General features: G+C 37.8%; 1 protein-coding gene across 1 annotated transcript in view; it reads right to left on the bottom strand.

The window, feature by feature from the left end:
* PTGFR (prostaglandin F receptor (FP)) overlaps nucleotides 1-20,292 on the bottom strand; it is a 40,160-nt gene extending 19,868 nt beyond the window's left edge. The window contains exons 1-2 of the mRNA XM_012661081.1: nucleotides 20,196-20,292; nucleotides 17,855-18,724 (exon numbers count right to left, since the gene is read on the bottom strand). Coding sequence (XP_012516535.1) covers nucleotides 17,855-18,652 — 798 coding nt within the window. The 5' untranslated portion in view covers nucleotides 18,653-18,724; nucleotides 20,196-20,292. The remainder of the gene's footprint in view (nucleotides 1-17,854; nucleotides 18,725-20,195) is intronic.
* Between the last annotated feature and the right edge of the window lie 370 nt (nucleotides 20,293-20,662).

Consider the following 20,662-nt stretch of genomic DNA (forward strand, 5'->3'; position numbering starts at 1 on the left):
AGCACTTTGATTCAGAAAGCACAGCTTCTTCTTAAGTCAGAATTTTCTGAAGCTAATTACAGTACAGTGATGTCTCTTTTTCTCCCCAGAAAGATTAATTTCTGCAGGGTACTCAATTTTTAAAATATTTTAAGTCCTGTAGAAAAGGCACTGTGAAATAAAATGATAACACACTGCTCATGTTTCACACAGTTTAAACAGTAGGAGATGTGGTGTTAAAATCGAAGGTGAAAAAAATGTTTTTTATTGCAGAATCAAACCCTAACTGAACCCCAAACAAGAGATGACTAAACTCCTAGCCCATGGTCTATCTGACATGTAATATATGCTTCTCCTATAAATTTATGTACATGTGTATCTTTCATACTGTAATTACAAAAGCAATAATGGCTAAATAGTACTCTTTTATATTAAAGTAATTATTACGGCACTTCATAGCTCATTTCTCTGAGGGCAAGAAGCCATTTGTAACTAAAACAGAGTTTACTAATTTTTTGCGTGTATGAATCTGTGCAAAACTGAAACCAAAAAATTAATAATAACAAAGAGTAATAAAGAGAGCCAAATAACTTCATCTCAAATAGAAGAAAGATGCAGATACACTTCAGCAAATGAATGCCTCTCAAAATATTCTTTGCTAAATCAGCAGAGAAGTTATGAGATTATTAACCAAGTAGAATAGATAAGGTATAATTAAGTATATTTCCACTGAAATTTTAGTCACAAAATATAATTGTATCTTAAGCCATAAGGAAAATTATTTTGAAAGTATTTTCTTTGTTACTCACAAGCTAATCTTTAATAGTACGTTATTATTTGCTTGACTTCCCAATATAAATTGTAGAAAAGTAATCTATTTTTTACTCATGCATCAAATGAAATGCCCAGCAAAAAAACTTTCTGCTATATCCTGCTCCATTATAATCCATTCTCTACCCAGAAGTCAAAGTGGTCTTTTTCAGTCGTGCATCATATCACATCTTTCCGTTGTTAAGAAACCCTCCAATAGCTTCCAAACAAATTTTAATCCAAACTCACCATGGCTTACAAAGTCCTAGATCATCAGACCCCTACTACTGTCTTCTGTATCCTCAAATCCTGCTACTTTCACCTGTGCTCCCTTGCTCCGGTCAATAACCTTTGCTTTGTCCCTCATTACAAGAAGCTTATTCCTGCCATTGGGTTTTTATGCTGGCTTTTCCCTCTGCCCAACCACCCTCCCCAGTGTCTTCCTACAGCTGGCTCCTTTCTGTCACCCAGCGCTAAGCTCATCATGAGCACATCCTTGACCATTCAATCTAAAATAGCCCCAGTTCCCACTCACAGTCGTAGCCCTTATCACTCTTTGAAATCATCCTGTTAATTGACTTTACTTATTATCTATCCTCCAAACCACCCCTAACCCCTGCAATCATCACCTTCAGAAGAATGCAGCCTCCATGAGAGAAGGAATATAGCCCGTCTTGTCCAGTACCATAGCTCTAGCACCTAGAACAGTATCCGACACATGGAAGGTACTGAGAAATACTGAATAACTGAATGAGTATTTCTAAGCATATTATTTTTGTGGATATGTTTTAATTGCCTTTTTATAGTGAAGTCTTACTAAGGCCATTTATCTTTGACTACTTAAAAATCAAGAACTCTGGTATCCTCCAGCTGCAAATATGCCTGGATATGATCGCACCAGTAGTGTCTAGATAGCAAAACATCAGATTTTGCAGGACACTTTGGATAAACAGGATGTTCAGTGAGGAATGAAATTTTCAAGATAAAAGTTTGCTTTGTTGTAATCAAAATTCTGAAACTGGCCCCTCATGGCACCCTCTGGTTTTAATCAAAGCATGACTGGTCCTCTCCCAACACTCACCAATGACTTCTTTCCCTAGGATGGGGCTTTATCCTTTCAATGGCAGAAAAGAAGAGAAAAAACACTTCTCAAAGGGTAAAAAAAAAATCTGTACAAAATCTAGGTTATTGTTAATACTCAATGCCTACTAACAAAGCTGCCATTTTTAAAAATTTCAAATTTTTAAATTTACTCTGATAAATTAGGACCCATTTAGGTTGGGAGCAGGGGAAGGCAGGAGACTAAGGGCATTGTCGATGCTCTGAAAGGAAGAAGAGAAGCAAAAATTATTTTTTTAAAAAATTATTAGAGGTATCCTTTTTAGCAAATTTGCTCAAAGATTACTGTCTAACAGGCTTATGTCAGCATAACAACAGAATGCAAAAATAATCCTCCTTTTAATCATGTAATATCTTCCTCCACAAATCATAGCCAATTTAATATCCTTGAGTTTCCTTCATGTCACAGCCCTTCCTCATGAATCTTGATTTAAATCTGAAGACCTTTTAATTTTAACTAAAATTTCAGATATAATATATGATTAATAAACTTGTGCAACCACTCATGATGCTAAATACAGGCAATGTCGAGTTTAGTATGATTTAACCTTTGGGTAAACCCTCTGAACATGTGTATTCATAAATGTTTTCCATGTCTGAGGAATTCTACGATGGAAAATGTAATGAAGATTCAATGGTTAACAACTGTAAAGTACTTAGAGCCTGTCTAGCACATAGTAGGAGCTATACAAATGTTTTTTTAAATTAATTCTTACACTACAAAACAAAATTTCTAAACAAGAACTTTAAATTTAGTTATAGTTATATTTCAAAAAACTTTACTCTTTTTTTTAAAAAAAATAACACTTTAAAAATAAAATCCTTTCATGACATTCATATGTACTTAATGACCACAGCTATAAGGATGTTGTTTTATTCACTAATGTCATTTGTGATGAAAGGATTCTAAAGGGTGAGCTGCATTTTCCTTGATCCTTTCCAAGCAGTGTACAAGGCACCACAGGAAACAGAGTAGAAACATATGACATTAACTTTTTCACTAATGAGCTCCCTATCCACTCGAGAGATTAAACAGTCACAAAACAAGCACCACAAATTCTAGGATTATATAGAATTAGACACTATATTTTATCATAAAAAGAGAGATAAATGCAAGATAGAATAATCAGAGCAAGTTTCATGAAGAATATTACAAATGTAAATAAAAACATGTCAAGAATTTCAGAATTATAATTCCCCTAATAAAAAGAAAATCAGATTTGAATCAGTGTAATGTGCTATAGTAACATATTCTTCTTAGAGAGTTGAATTTTAGCCACCAGCCATGTATATACATTTGACTACACTCCACGTTAAGCCAGGCAATTTGGGCATTTTATTAATGGAACTTTGGATTTTCTAACTTTGGAGGGAAAATGTTTAGTTACTTAACCAGCAATTACATGAGTGCTCTGATTTTAATTATAAAAGTATTATTTAATAAACTGTATCTACCTTTCTTAAAGTCATGATAGCATATTAATCCCCTTCCCTTCTTCAGGCTGGGTGGAATAGGTCTGTCACTGAAAAGGGAAGCCTAAAGCTAAGTTTCTCCCTCTACTCACCCTAAAGAATCCTCCTGACCATTTCCCACAGATTACTGTGGCCTTCAGTGGACAGGATAGTGCGGTTAATTCCAAAAGGAGGAATTTCAGCCTTCAGGACATCATTCAGATACATCAGTGTGATGCATGATTTTTAATTGATTGCTGCTTGTCTCTTTATACTGTTTAGCAGATAAATATCCTCTAGGTGAGTTGAACTGATTTGAATTTGAGTTTTTGGCAGCCATATAAAACAAACCAAAAAGTCCAAGAGAAAGGTGGTACCAATGCTGTGGTTACATCTTAATGTCAATACTCCAGGGAGGCATTTGAGACAAGGTTGTTGATAATAGGTGAAACAGGTCATTCATTGATCTTTACAGTCAAATATAAAATGTTTTGTTAAATAGACCATGTGGAAACCCAAATCAATCTAATACTATCTAAATAAGCAGACTAGCTTTTCTATTATGACCATTTACTTACATAGACAACCTAAGGTGGGCAATTAGGAGAAGGTTAATAGCACACAATGGAAATTACTCCTACACAGACTGCTATCTTCTCCACCATCCAGGAAAGCTAGGTTTCCATCACAAAATATATATCTATATATCATAATGGAAGCACATAAAGACTAAAATGTGTCAGAAACTAATTCTCTGTTCACTGCAATGAATACATGAATAATGATAGAGATATCAGTCACTACTTTTTTGTTGCAATTTGAAAATAAGTCTTTATACCAGGAAATGAGGAATAAGAAGGCATTCATGTTGTTCTTTCTTTCTATATGCAATTCTAGTCCAGCTTTTCCCCATAGATGCATTTATAATTTAGGCGGACCCAGAGGATATGCTAGATTGAAGGAATATTCTCAGAAGTTTCTTCCAAATGCACAGATCTTGAGCAACTCCAAATCAAAACTGGAGAGCCCTAGATGAGGGACAGGCAATCACAAACTCTGAAAACCACTATTGTCAGCATCACATTCCCAGAACTGGGCAGACGGACCTAGTTTCTAAATGGTAATTTAGCCATACTCTTTCATCCACTGACTCCCTTCTAATTCAACTTCATACTTCTAAATTAGCATAACTAAAACAACTACCAGAATACAGACAGGAGAATGTAAGTAGAAAAGTTACTCCCCACATTACTTTTCTTTTTAATGTCAGAATTCTGGAGCCCAACAAAGAGGTACTGTGGGTATGAGAAAGAAGGAAATAAAATTTCTACTTGTTCTGATTAAATGATATGATGATACTGTATTCCATTAATAAGAATGGCGCTAAAAGTTTCTTAGACTATACCCAAATACCAAAACATCCCACCAGTCCAATTTTGAAAATCAACTCAATAAAAAGAATTGATTATACACTTATATCGGTATCTTGTAGACAAAATGACTGACTGACAAAAAGCTTATATGCTAAATTAATTTTCTATTTTAAGGCCAGTCTTTATTATTTATACAGAATATTATAAGAAATACAAATTTTAAACTAACAATGGCCACTCTGGTTTGAGAAGGTAATTTGAACTTCATATTTTGCTTTCTTCCTGCCCAAATTCCCATTGGCATGACCAAGTTATAAACAACACATATACCTACCAATGTTGGCAAAGGCAAGACAAAAAGTCCAGGGTGGGTCAGAGATAGATGGCAGGGAAATGTTTGAGCCACATGAAGTTCTCTGAGGTATAGAGTGAAAGCTGTCACATGCATCAGAGGACAATGACATTCATTCTCAGGCTGTACTTGGTACAGGAAAGGGGCATGGCTGTCACCCACTCCTCATGAGGGCCATGATGATTCAGAAGGAGGACAGTGTACCAGGTAACTTTGGACTGCACTAACACTCATAGAAAAGAGCTGTACAGCAAAACCATGAAGTTCCCAGCCACATACCAGAGGAAAAATATAATTCCCAAATTCCCAAATACAAGGAATGCAATAAACAGAGAATACCAAATTTGTCTATACAATTTTTGTAGACCTTCTTGTAGAAAAGAATAAAGATACATGAAAAGATAAGTATTATGAATAATAAATCAAGGAGCTCTGATATACTTGTAATAAGTATTTCATAAGGAAACTCAAAGTAGGCAGAGTACGAATGGAAAAAAAAGAAAATTACTCTGAAGTAAAAAAAAAAATTGAGTCTGATTAAAAGAGTACCCTGAGTACAAGCAAAAAGTAATAACGGTATGCCCACTCTAAAATAAATTCCAAAGATAATCCTATAAGCAACTATACAGGAAGGAAAAGCATTATTGATTTTTGGACATCTTTATGGAACTAAATGAAGAAAACCAAGCAGAATAAGGTTAACAAAGTCTTTAAGGGAATATAATTTTGATACAAAATTCCATAACCAGCAAAACTATCAACCAAGAGAAATATATTTTCAAACATACAATTTTGAAAGCAAGCCTCCTCCTTATTCTTCACATTAAATCTTACTTTATACTTCAGCTGATCTAGAAATTAATCAAAATAACTAACATTAGAAATGAGATAACATGATCAAAAAGAAATTACAGCAATAATGCCAATAACACAAAATGTCAGTCAAATTCTACATAATTTTTCATTGCTTATAGCATGGTTATGAAACTTACTGCATTCAACATTTAACAAATTTTATTGAATACCCTATGTCACAGGTACTGTACTAGGCTTTGCAAATACAGTGATTACCAAAATGAACATAGACCATATCCTCGGAGAACTTCTGAAAATGTCAAAAATAATTTTAGAAAGTGGAGGGACATGAATTAAGAAAAAAATAACAATCCAAATCTAAAATCCAAATGTGGTGTTTTATTTCAGTATAGTCAAATAAGCTCCTTCAGAACCAACCTTAACTCAAATTAAAGGTATTTAATATAAACTCTGGACCACAAACAGAAACAAAAACACTACCTGAAGACACTGAAGAAACAACCAAAAGCAGGCAAATTCTAGAGGAGAGTCAGTGCTTGGAAAAGAATAAGTTTATCATTTTATAGTTTCTAGTCTGAGAGCACAACCTGGTCTGTGCCATTCAGAGTAGCTAAACCTCTGATACTAAACCCACAGTCTTTCTAGCTTAGAGAACCAGAGGACAGAGTTCTCCTGGAAACAAGAGAGTCAAAGAAAGGAAGTCCTAAATGTTATATAGAAACTCTGACCAAACCTTAGGCTGACCCTTGAACCATGCATTTGTGGCGTAGACTCCATGCAACCTAGCTAAAGATTAGTATTTTTTTTTTAGAGACAGGGTCTCACTCTGTCACCCAAGCCAGAGTGCCGTGGCACAATCACGGCTCACTGCCACCTTGAACCCCCAAGGATCAAGTGATCCTCCTGCCTCAGTCTCCGTAGTAGCTGAGACTACAGGTGCACATCACCACACCCAGCTAATTTGTTTTATTTTAATCTTTTTGCAGAGACAGGGTCTTGCTATGTTGCCCAGGTTGGTCTCAAACTCCTGGCCTCAAGTGATCCTCCCACCTCGGCCTCCCAACATGCTGGGATTACAGGCATGAGCCACCATGCCTAGCCAGGATAAAAGAATTGAACTGATATTTGAGCTGTTAAGAGAGAGTTTGCAGTTTGAGTCTTGTCAAGTTAATTACCTGTTAAAATAGAAACAACACTCTTCAGAGGACTGTAACAAAGTGCAGGTCCACTCTAAAACACTAAATTCAAAGGCAAACAATGAATCTAAAAAAGCAATACTTTTTATAACAATTTATTTTATAATTATTTTTATATATCAGAATTATGTGTTCTTTGCTAGCCAAAGAGTTCTTGAAAATCATTTAGAAAAATACAAATACACTCACAAAAGAAAGGAGATGATGCCCAATAACTGTAAGAAAGAAATGTTTAACTACTCTATTAATCAAAGAATTAAAATACTATATTAACATTTTCCATATTACATGAGTAAAAGGATGGATGTACCCAGAATGCTAATAGTGGTTATATCTGGAGAGTGTAATTTGGAAGATTTTTCAAAATTTAATTTGCAGTTTACTACCTTTTTTTACAATGGAATTTTATAGCTGAAGAAAACATCATGTCTTTTTAAGTTGCTTGGGGGAACATAATACATAAAATTTGATATTCTTCAATAAGGAAAAGATGTGTGCAAAAATAAAGGGAGGTCTGGCCTTGCCAGCAGAGTTCCCGACACATGAGTGCCTCTCTCCATCGCACACCACCAGCTTTCCGCTGCCCTCGTGGCTTGTCCCACTCCTCTCCCCACTCCTGCATTCTGTCTCCCTCTCATTCATGGGACTTTTATTTTTCCTTTTGTTTTCTGGTCCCCTCCTGTGAACATAAATGTAAGAAGGAAAATAAAGGAATATGTAATAACAATAACAACCACCAATGCTGCTGCTGCTGCTGCTGCTACAGCAACATTATTACATTGCATTTAGTACTTATTAACGCGCCTTTGTGCTCAGAGGTTCCTTGATTATCATTAAGCCAGCAACCTCCCTGACTGCTCCCAAGCAGGGTCAGAAAAATGCAAATAGTTGTATTGACCCCATATTAAAAGTGGAAAGAAAAGGAAAAGGAGGATGCATGTAGAGGCTAGAGAAGAAAGTGGAAAGGTCACAGATAAAATGAAGGACCTAGAAAGTATGATTCTTAGAATTTGTCTCAGGAATATTTTCCTAGGTCATGTCTCTGTCTCTACCCTTTACCTTCCACGTGGAGAGACACAGCCTTTTCCCCGGCAAAGTTTGCTGAAAAAATACATCAATGAGTAAATTGTTAATCGTTAAATGAAAGCATATATGAATTTTATTATTCATGTTCACAGCAATTTAATTATTTTTGTTTTAGTCCTAGTTTCTAAAACTTTCTTAACTTAAATTCTTAAAAAGAGTTAGTAGCTTTTGTAATGCATCATTTCACCAGCAATTTATTTCTTTTCCATATACTGGGTCACTTCCTTATCGAAAGATAGTATAGAATATTAATTTGACTTATTAATGTTTATCATCTGATTTAATTTTTCTACTCGTGTTTCATTACTTGAAAAATCTTCTGGCTTTTAATATTAATTTATTACAACCTGCTGTATTCTAATCTTATCAAGCCTGGCCCAAATACTAAAGAGTTTTTCAGTTGTATACTTTTCTATCTCTAGGAATTATACATATTATTATCTCTTTTAAAATTTACATTACTTAACTTTGGATCACATTTATTTCCAATAATTTTTCTTTCTGAATTATATCCCATAGAAATTTTTTCCCTTTTATAAATTATCAAAAATAATTTCATCTTGCAAACATTCATAACAGAATACCTGCTATTCTAAGAAAAGATAGAATCTTCATATTTCAATTACCTACATCTCTTCTCTTTTCATTTTCCATAAGTATTAATATTATTGCTTAAGGCCATAGATATTAATGTTATGTACAATTAAATCACAGTGATCGTTATTCTAGTATCTGGAACAGTGCCTGAAACATGATAGGTGTCCAATAAACAAATAATCACTTGTGGAGCTTGCTCCTATAACTCCCATTATTCATTTAATAAGTAATTTTAAAGTGCTTTCAATCATCTTATTGACAAAAATTATTAGTGAGCAGCATCATTATTTAATAATAACAGCAAGAATAATGCTAATTGTATAATTACAGAAGCATATGGTACTTATTATAAGTCAGACACTATTTCAAGTGCTTTACATATATTAATTTATTTATTTCTTACAACCACCCTATGAAATGAGTACTATTATTATACCTATTTTGCATGACAAAATCAAGGCACAGAGCAGTTATGGTCACACGGCCAGGAAGTGGAAGAAACAGGACTTGAACCCAGACTCTTAACCACTATACTATGTTTCCTCTCCAAGGGCTAAGATCTGAATGCCGTTTATCTCAAAGAAATTACAGGCTCTTTGAGAAAAGAGCTTTATCTTTTGCTCCCTGGCACTACTCACAATTCTGAGCATAGTGCCTTATACCTTATGATCGCAATACTTTCTTACTAATTTTAATTTGATTCTAATTATTTATAAATTATTACCTTATAAATTATTATAATTATAAATTATTAGAATATTTTAATTAGAATAAAATGCAAAAGATAAGGTAATATCTTTACTTCTGATGAGATAGTGAAATAAGAAGCGATAATCTGAAACTTCAAATGGAAATGTTCAAGAAAGTTTTCTGAAGCTATGAGCTCCTTTCTTACTTTCCACTACAAGCAACCCTTCTATAGATGGAGGAGAAAATGAGATAGTGAACAGCAATAATACCAATAGACTTCTTGAGTATTTTTGGATTTTCTTGTGCATTTACTATGTGCCAATCACTCTGTTATGAGATTCTAGGGAAGTCAAATCATTTACTCTTATAGTACCTCTGAGTAAGTACTATTATTATAATCACAGATGTGACCTCAGAGTAACTCCAAGGTCATAGCTAAAAAGTGATGAGGCTGAGATTCATGTCTCCAGCCTGCACTCCGAATAACTACACTATTCTCAAGGGAAGGCCTGATTTGGGACTGTGCACAAACAGCTAAAATAGTTCCTTTTATATAATCCAATTGCCTCTGTCTCCTTCACCATCACACCACAGCCACACTCCATTTTGGCATTCCATAGTCTAAATTTTATTTGGGGACTCAGTAACTGAGGAGGAGGAGAAAAGCCACCGCCCTGTCTACATAAAACCACACTGTATCCACTCCTTTGTGGCATTAGCACTCTTACACCCAGGACACAGGACAGACAGAATGACAGGTTTACACAAGCTTTGAAAGGTATATTTACAAGGATCAAAAGACAAATTTCTCCTATTGGATGACGTCCTCCCTGAATACAGATAAACGACACTGATATACCAGGCAAAATTGGTGTGGCTATAAATGCCTTCCAAAGCAAATATAAATGGAATGCATTTTATATATCTCCTATAAGGATAAGTCTAAGAAAACACATTAAAACTGGCAACCCAGAGAGATTTGGAACACATTAACATCTTGAATTGTTCTTCAAATGTTTTGAGGCTTAATAAAAAGCCCAAAACACATTAAGCCAGAAGATTTTTATATCCATGAGGGTATAAATTTAATCCACATGTTTCTGATTCATTTACACTTAAATCATTCAAGTAATGTTTTGTAAGCGCCGTCTCAATGTCTATGATATCTTTCTGCATTTTTATAACTCTTTCTCCTTAAAAACAGGAAGTCATGTTTTCCCAAGAGTAAATGAACTTAAAATAATAAAGTACTCCAGACCACCGTGCTCATCCAAAACAACAGACTTCCGTGTAAATTCTCAACTTAGCAGTGTCACTTCTTAATTGATTGACCTTTGCTGGGCCAATTTTACACCACACTCCCATGGAGGGAGCACAATTATATTCAGTGAGTTCAATTCCATATATAGCCTATACATAGCTCACTATATTTATCAAACCACACTCTAAACCTTTGTGTAATACGCTTTATGTGTAGACAATATATGGACTTCTGAAAAATAGTCCTGAGGTAGATTCTGCAGGCAATAGATTTGAGACTGCATCTGCACGCAGGAGGCTTCCTGGGGGCTGTGAGGATGATTGGGAAGGAGAGGAGATGCAAAGCAAATGCAAGGAAAGTCCTAGGCAGATGCTTCAGCAAGCTCCGAAGCACCAATGGCCCTTCAGAAATGTCCCAAATGAGGCAAAGGGCAAGTGCCTTGGATCCTCACCTCTACCTGTCACTGCACACAGACTGACCCCAGGCTCGGGGACACAACCCCAGGCAAGGCAGTTCCTTCAGCTGAAGGAAATTTCCCTGAGCAAGACTCACCCACAGGAAGATCTGGGCGGGGTACCACAGTGTCCACAGGCCTGTCGGGTTTTTCTGAGAATTAATCCTCAGTGAATGTAAAACCTACTTAATCTTTAGCCTCCTTAACAGTACAAATTGAGGCATATGCATTCACTCAAGCAGCTGGTAAAGACATGATGTAAGCAAGCCCGTTTTTCGGACAAATTTCAAACTTTACCATAAAGATTTCATTTTATGACAATGAACATGCAATATCTGGAAGTCCTTACTCAAAGTAATTTTCTCCTCTTGTCCCCTGACTTGATTCCCTAAAGGATAAAACACCACTAAAAAATAAATACATTATTAAAAAAATTGTGTGACTATAGAGAAAAAGGAAGTGCTAAAAACTCTCAAGCAAAGTTAATCCAAATTTCTCTTACCTAATATTTTCCTATGCCTTCTATACATCTCTTCAATATTTGGTTCATTAGTAGTAATTCAACAAACACTGATTAATGGCCTACTATTTTTAGAAACTAAAACACAAACTAGTAACATAGAATCAAGCCACCAAGGACCATTGAGACTAACAGAAAAATTATTATAATATCATAAAATAAAATGCCAAGTCCAGTTTATCCATGAAATTCCTCTAGATGCTAACAAAATGCCTAAATTCTAACCCTAGATTTCAACTTTGGAATGTCCAGGATTCTCCAAGACTCCACTCCCAACTGATGCTCTTAGGGAACCTCTGAACAGATACTCGCCCCCTCTCAGATCTCTTTAATACAAATCACAATTAGAAGTGTTAAAAGTACTCCTGGGGCCTACCAACCACGTCCCGACTTCCTCAGTAGAATGAATTCAAATCAGATGTGAGTGTAGTCACTAATGGGGCCTTCCTTTACATGAGGTTCATTTGGCAAATACTTGTCAGCCTCAACTATGTGCCAGGCACTGGTCTAGGAACTGAGGATACAGCAGTTAGCCAGGTCCCTTCTCTCAAAGAGCATACATGCTAGGGGCAAAAGCTAAACAACCAAATAAACAAAGAAATGTGAAATGTATACGGTGTTATCAGATACTGCTAAGAGCTATGAGAGAAATAAAGCAGAGAAAAGAGAGAAAAAGAAAAAGTGTACTTTTTAAGATAGCCCAGATAGAGGAGGGGATATCTGAGTGATCAGAAAGGCATGAGGGAGAGAGCCACAGGGGTGTCATGAGGAGAGTGTTCCAGGCAAGAGAACGCCAAAGACTGGGGGTGAGAATGTGCTCCCAAATCTCTCAGAACAGCTCCTCCGCCAGCTGCAGTCATTGACCCCACGCCACTTACTCCATGCCCACCCAAATGTGAGAAAGCAGTCTGAACTCTCATAATTTAAACTGCATTACCATATCTCTAGGGTGTGCCTTTTCTTCCAGATATGAATGTTGAGTTTTATGGGTCTAAGTTGTTCAAGAACTTCACAGAAGTAGAACCCAGGTGACATCAGGTCCTGTACCCAGACAACTTCAATGCTGCTTCCATATTCCAAACAAAGGGACACTCCCACTTCACACACACAAAAAATAAAGTAAAACAGTTTATGACAATACTACCTCTAATATCAGCAGAGATCCAAGAATAAACCAAAAAGATCTACATTCCACTATCTAATGCAACAGTATAAAAGAGTCCACTGTGTTTTTAAATTTTAGAATGCCACCCTTTATAAGCCCTCTTATTTGGTATAATCAGATCCAATGCTGTATTTGTTAATTTTTTAATTTGAGGAATAATTTAACAATTATGTGTGTGTATGTATATATATATGTATACAGATACATAAGTATATACAGACATACATACACTATATATATACACATGTACATACAGAATATATATACATGTACACATTTATGTATTTACATATTTATACATTTTTTACATTTTCTTTCCACTTAAAACATATAAATGTACATCCATCCTTTGGGTGCTGAGGCATGCGCTCAAGACACACATACAGATTCCCACTACACCATTCTTAAATATGACAAAGAGGGTCAGCCTTTCAAAGAAAACAATCTTCACTAATATCAAAATGCTCTATGATGTCATGTTCCTCCATCACTTGCCATTAGCCCTCTAAGATCTGGTCATTATGATGCCAATATTGTTAGTAATTTCAGCCAAAGTTCAATTAGCCACCCAGTTACTTGATCTATATCTGACAAACACCTTAGTGACCAAATAATGTTTAACTATGTTGACTAGAAGTATTAGCATAAAAGTAACCTTAGAAAAACCCACACTCAAAATCTGCATATGCAAGATTACACATTTCTTGGGTAAACTCACCCACATAGCCTTCTTTTCCCAATTCAAAACGATTCTCTATGCATGAAGAAAAGGTAAAACAAATGTATGGCCTTCTACTAAAAGATAGCTGAAGTTTAATAGTGTCTGAAGTCTACAGTTGCTGAATAGGGAACAGATTAAAATTACCATTCGGTTTCAGTATTTGCTTAACTCTTACCTACAACACTCAGAATCCATATTCTGGTCAATCATTTCCAATCTCTTAATATCCATACTACGTAAGTTTCAGTCAACCAGTCAACAAGTATTTATTGCTCTGCCAAATAGGTGAGATACTCATAGCAATAATAATTAATTCTTTTTAAAGTTACGCATTCTAGAAATGGAGCATTAAAAAGAATCATTACCTCTATAAAGGCAGAAACAAAGATTATTAAGAAAATATTTCTTGAAAGTGCTGATAAACACCTTTTTTTCCCTCGCAATGGAAACATCAAAAGAATGTCGTCAAGATTTACTTACTAAGGAAAAGTGATTCACCTACGATGCACATGAAACAATTTTATAATTGTTGTTTCACTTTGAAAGATTTTTGGAATTAAATTGTTGCTAAACAGAACCATAAACTAATAAGTGCCTATTGTAGCTTCCTGCAGTTTTCAGTTGAGATTGTAATTAAATGAATTTATATGAGTTAACCATGTTTAAAACTATAAAACTCAGATATTATAAAATTTAAAAGTCCTTTGCATGTTATATTTTAAACAAATACTATGTTTTACTACATTCCTAAATGTCATTTACTGGGGGGGAAAAAAGCACATTTTTCCCTTTTGGGAAAATAAAACACATTAAAGTTTTTTAAAGCCACAGGGGATTTTTAGGGCAATGACACTATTCTGTATGATACTTAATGGAGGACACATGTCATTATACATTTTCAAAACCCACAGAATGTAAAACATAAAGAGAGAACCCTAATGTAAACTACAGACTTTAGTTTATAATACTGTACCAGCATTTGCTCATCATTTGAAACAAGTGTACCAAAGCAAGATGTAAGTAATACCTCAGGTGAAACATTTCTCCTGAGGTGGCAGAATATGTAAACTCTCAGTGACATCCACTCATTTTTCTGTAAACCTAGAACTACTCAAAAAAATAAAATATAGTCTGTTAAAAAGTGAATACTCAAACAACCATAAATAAGTATCTGTTTCCAAATAAATCTGGGTAGTTTTAGAAATTATGCCACTATTGATAAGTTTTAACACAGTACATTCTGTCAAGCACAGACATCATCTGCACCTTTCTCGTTTCCTCCTTTTAGCGTATGTGCCTCTGCCTTTTTTCTAGTTCGAGGCTAGAAAATGACAGTGGACACAGGTCAGAGTGCGTGCAGATACTCATTCAAACTACAAATCCAACAATTCATGCTTATCAATCACAGAGAAAAGGCACATGGTATAAAGTAGCGCATTGACCTAAGAGCTGTCACCATCATTTATATCTATGGGGTTCTAGAAGCTTCGTTTCAGAGGTATTTTAAAAAGTAAGAAGCTTTTAAAGTACAAAGTGGGCAGGAGTATGATGGATCAGTTATCAAAATCCTCCTAGATATTTGGGGGGGAAGGAGAACTTTTTCACCTTAGGTCTTAGTGTTGGGTGTTATTTTGGTATTCTCAAGCCTGAGATTTTTCACTAGAGTTCCATTTATACCTGTCTGATGATTCTAACTTAATCCCCAATGCACTTGTGCCCAGACCACAAAAGTTATAAATCTTTTAGTCAGAAATTGCCACGAAGACCCAAGTCTCCACAAAAGAAACCAGGAATGCAAAGAAATACTTAAAACAACTCAAACTATGAACCCATCAAGGAGTTTCTGTGGTGTACCTTCTATCCATCTAACACAAACATGCTGATAAACACCTTTTTTTTCCCTCACAACGGAAACATCACAGGAAAAAGCATTCTAGAAATATTGCTATATTCGTGTGATAGATGTATCAATAACTCATAGTTAAAAAGAAAACAGACCTCAGAAAATGTTTTCTGAAAAATGAAACTATGTTTCCACTAGGAAATAGGTCCAAAATACGAATTAAATTGTAGTATCTATTCTAACAGTGAAGGAAACCAAAATCCAGGAAAGGAAATCAGGGAAAAACATAAACTCAAAATATTCATGGCAAGAGCCTAAAATTTCACTTTCTTCCACGGTCTTACAGTAGTTAGTCTATCACTCCTGTTTTTCAAAAGCAAAAACCAGAACTAAACAAATTTTTAAAATACCTCAGAACAAAAACCAAAACACAACTGATCACCTCAGTTGTCCAGAGTATCTGTCTCTCATTTAGTTCACTATTTCATCTTTTAAAGGTTTTCTCCAGAGCTATTACCTTCATGTGAAAAGTTTCCTTAAACATTTTCAGCCACTTCTTTTCTCATTTTCTTTGTATTCCCTTTGCAATCCCCAAATTAGTTTCAATTCACTCAGATTCACTTTTTGTTTTGAAAAGCTACTTTATTTCAAAACTTAACTAAGGAAAACAAAGCATTACCCTCAGGAAATTCCTTTTGTCAGGTGGCATAAATTAAACTCCTCAAAAATGAGCACTGAAGTGGTTCCAGTGTTGTTAGAACTGGTCTCTGTTACTCAATTCAAACAACTATACTATAAGCACAAATCAGAGCCTCATTGGGCTCACCTAAGGCCTCCTATATTGACAATAAGCAGATCTCTAAAGGCTGACTAGCCACTGACAGACCCACTCTCCCCCTGGGTGGGTCCTTAAGATCTGGCCAACTCAAGAACAACATGAAAAAATATTTAAATAATTTAACAATTCAAGAAGCCAAATTCAGATTGTGAGGCAATAATATGAATAGAAATAAAGAAATACTAGAAAATTAGAACTCATTTTGTAAAATAAAATTGACTTTATCATAGCATCTGTCTGTAGCAGCAGCTCTCACAAACTTTTATGTGTGTAAAAATCATCTGGATTGTTCATTAAAATTTCACTGGCAACAATTTGGGGGCCATGAACTTGTTTGAGGCTTAGGAAAATTCATTAGTAACAAGCACCTTCGTTCTACCAGGTAAGGTCTGACAACAACCTTTGCCTCACCTCTACCTTTGTCTCATTTCCACCTTTGCATCACCTGTGTGACCATCTCTGGATGCCAGCTCACTTCCCCCATTGTTACAGAAAAACGAATGAAAACATCTTTGTTGTCACTTGCTCCTTACAGAAGGATTTTTTTCTCATTCATGTCATGTTGTCACTCCTTCCTTTATAAAGTAAAATGTTGGAGGGAGTTGTCTTCTATCTGGAAGCTAATGTGAATGATTTATGTTTGTTGCTAATTCCTTAACCTTAGCCTTCATTTCCAGATAAAAATATCAAGTCATCACATATAGCTGCAGGCTAAATTAAAAAAAAAAAAAACTAGCAGCATTGTTCCTGGATTAGTGAACTAGTGATTTCTTCACTTGAACTATCCAACTATCTCAACTCATCACCACCCTATTTGCTACTATAGGTAGCAAATATGCCTTCACTACAAGTAAAAAGTGTGTGTAACTTTCTACCAAGACCTACCAGAGTCCATTCCAATGTTGTATTATAGTTGGTCACTTTGTTCACATTTTAGAAACTAATCATATTCAGTACATTAAAAATGTTACAGCTGGGCGTGGTGGCTCATGCCTGTAATCCCAGCACTCTGGGAGGCCGAGGCGGACGGATTGTTTGAGCTCAGGAGTTTGAGACCAGCCTGAGCAAGAGCGAGACCCCATCTCTACTAAAATCAGAAAGAAATTAATCGGACAACTAAAAATATATAGAAAAAATTAGCCGGGCATGGTGGCGCATGCCTGTAGTCCCAGCTACTCGGGAGGCTGAGGCAGAAGGATCACTTGAGCCCAGGAGTTTGAGGTTGCTGTGAGCTAGGGTGACGCCATGGCACTTTAGCAAAAGAGTGAGACTCTGTCTCAAAAAAAAAAAATATATTACTTCTATTAAAACTACCTTGCACTGCGCTGCAAGCAGAATTAGAATTATTTAGCAACACATTTCTTTCAATTCCAGACTTGTGGAAAAATAACCACGTATGTCATAGCACACATAGCACATTCTAAGCCAGAGCTGAGTGCTGACATAAATTTTGGGTAGGAGTGAATGCTAGTATTTAAAAGATTGAACTTACAGACTAACAACTTTGAAAAAGACAACACATCTTGAACTGAACATGGATAAATCCAAGAAAGCCAAAACTGGCAAAACATCAGGCTCTTACCAGAAATGGACTCCAGCAAATGCAGGAGACACACATTATAGCCACGAGCTGGATGACCATTTCAAAATGATGAGACCTGCCTTGTCTGTGCTGCTGACTTTTAAATTTAACTCTTAAAAGTGTAATTCCTGTGATGGCATTGCTTAAGAATGAAACACCAAGGGCTAACAGCCCCAGAAAAGAAAAAAGTAGAAGGTAAAACCTATCTTCCCAGTCTTTGATGTTCTCTGTGTTGTAGAAACACCAGGTCCTCGATGCCTGAATTTTATAGTCCCGATGTCCAAGGATGGGCAGCAAAGCTATAAAAACAGCAAACAAGCACACACCACTCAGCATCATTTTCACGTGTTTGGATGTAATTTTCGTAGAATGAAATATTGGCTTGGTGACTCCGATACACCGCTCAATGGCCATCACACTGCCTAGAAAAAGTGGGCACAGACCAGAGAATACCATGCAGATACCAAAAATACTGCAAAGGATATTTGATTGGTCAAAGCGAATCCAGTCTTTATCAGATGCATATACAAATACTGCTATAGCTCCATTGATGAGATGGCCAAAGAAGTCTGTGATTACCAGGCCACTAGCCAAAAGCAGAAACGATGCCTTGGACTTCTGTCTAAATCTCTGATATGCCTTCATGAGAATGGCAATGGCAAGGCTGTTTGACAAGATTCCCACCGTCATGAAGATTATTGAAAAAAATACTGAAAGCCGGTTTTCCGTCTGGCAGGTTGTGTTTGAAAGGAGCCCAGCTGCAGGAGACACTGGCTGTTTGGAATTGTTCATGGACATTGTTGTAGAGATAAAAGCTGGCCACTCAAGTCATCTCCCTCTCAAAACTGTGCAGCCTTGCAGTCCAGACATCTGTAGCATAAAGAGAAAGGAATTATGAACACAGCATTACTGCTCGTCTGACATTTATGACTGAAGAGCCCCAGCACCCTGCGGTGGGATTGGATTTATCTGGCCTATCATAAGCAAGGTTGCATCATACTGAAAGCAGCACACATCTGCCTGTGGTTCCACATTTCATTTTCAAGGTAAAGAAGCTGCCAAAATTGAGACCCCTTGGTTAACCTCTGTGGCCTCTCTGCAAATGGGCACCTCCTAAATGTCTTCCTGACACTTCACTGATACCGTAAAACTTTTAAATTTTACAAAATCGCCAACAAGGTTAGATTTAAACCCAATAAAGTTTTAAAAACCATAATAGCCTACTGAAATAACTAGATGTCCTTTCAAACTCTCTGCTCTTTCCTATGATGGGCTTTGTCCCCAAACTGCAGACTATTCCTTAGCTGAACTACCTGTTTGTCAGGCAGACAGACATAATGTCCTCCAAACTTTGGAAGGGGACCAGCAAGTTTACTGATGTTAAATGGAGCTTTTCTGAACACATTTCCAAAGCCTAGATCAAGTAATAGCAAACCACAGACACGCACTGGAGGCATGGAAGGCAGAGTGGTGAGAATCTAGAAAGGTTTTCTGGTCTAGCTGCCACCTGTGCAGAAATCCTGGTTCGCGATGGGGAAGGGGGCGGGCCGCACTCACTCTGTGCACCTCTGCCTAGGGGCTGTCAAGTTACATCTTCGCAGTAGCAACATGCAAGGCGAAGTATTTATTTGTCACCCTTTCCCTAGGGGGAGGGGGTTGAGGCCTGAGTCACAGACACTCGATACACGCAACCACAGCCACCCTGCCCCGAGCTAATTGAATTGGCGTTTCCCAAGCAGCTTTCCGGGAGGCTGGGGATTCCGGAGCCAACCTTTCCTGGGACTGGCCCGCGTGGGACTGCGCGAACTGCCCGAAGGGCGGCCACCTCCTCCGGGTCTTACTCACAAATTCGACTTTCGCCAGTTATTACCCCCACCACCCCCAGTCCTCGCCTTGCAACATCCTCCCCAAACCCACTAACTCCCTGAAACTTTCTGCAATGACTCAAACCCCAGAGAGTTGTTTTCCCTCCCACCCTGGGGGGCGCCAAAGGTCTGAGCCGGCTGGGGCAAGAAACTCGAGGTGTCGCCCGCAGGGAATCACGCGGCGAGAAGGGGATCGATCTCTTTGCCTATTTCCCTCCTCTGAGACCCTTTCTACCCAGTCCCCATCCGCACAGCTCAGAATGGGGACGAGTCGGCCCAAGTACCCTTCTGTCTCTGCGGGTCTCCCCAGCTTGGGAATCTGGTCCAAACTTGGTGCCAAGCGCAGCCTAAGTACCTTTTAGTGCAGCCGGCTGCGGCTGCCGCCGGGCACCCCGGGAGTGGCTTTGCTAAACCTGGGTCGGGTTGGGCACCCTGAAGCCGGAGCCTGGGAATCCAGCCGCCGAAGGGGTGGTTACCTTAGCGTCCCCGGCCGCCAGCCGGGCTCGCTGCGGAGCAGAAGAGCGCGCCGCTCTGTGCGCCATGGCGCGCCCGACCCCGCGCCGCCGCCGCCGCCGCCGCCGCCGCTTCCCCCGAGCGCAGCGCCCCTACTCCTGCTCAGGCACCGGCTCGCGTCCCGCCGCTGGTCCCCTGGCGCGGAACCTGCCCGCCGGGCCCCTCCGATCCCTCTGCACCTAGCTGCGCTCGCAGGCTGGGAGGGATGGAGGGCGCGGGTGACCTCCGCCCCTTCTCCTCTCTCCTCTCCGCCCCCTTTTCCATGGGCACAGAGCAGAGCTGGGAGAGATGAGGGCACCGCGCTCGGATGCTATGGCCACCCCATTAGCGGCGGAGCTGCCCGTTGGACCAGCTAGGGAAAGTTTTGTTTTGAACTCATTTGCAAGGGAAAGGAGTCATCTCTGAGGATGCAAGATAGGAGTCTGGAGAA

Source organism: Propithecus coquereli, unplaced genomic scaffold, assembly GCF_000956105.1.
Source record: "Propithecus coquereli isolate 6110/MARCELLA unplaced genomic scaffold, Pcoq_1.0 Scaffold7, whole genome shotgun sequence".
Lineage (NCBI taxonomy): Eukaryota > Metazoa > Chordata > Mammalia > Primates > Indriidae > Propithecus > Propithecus coquereli.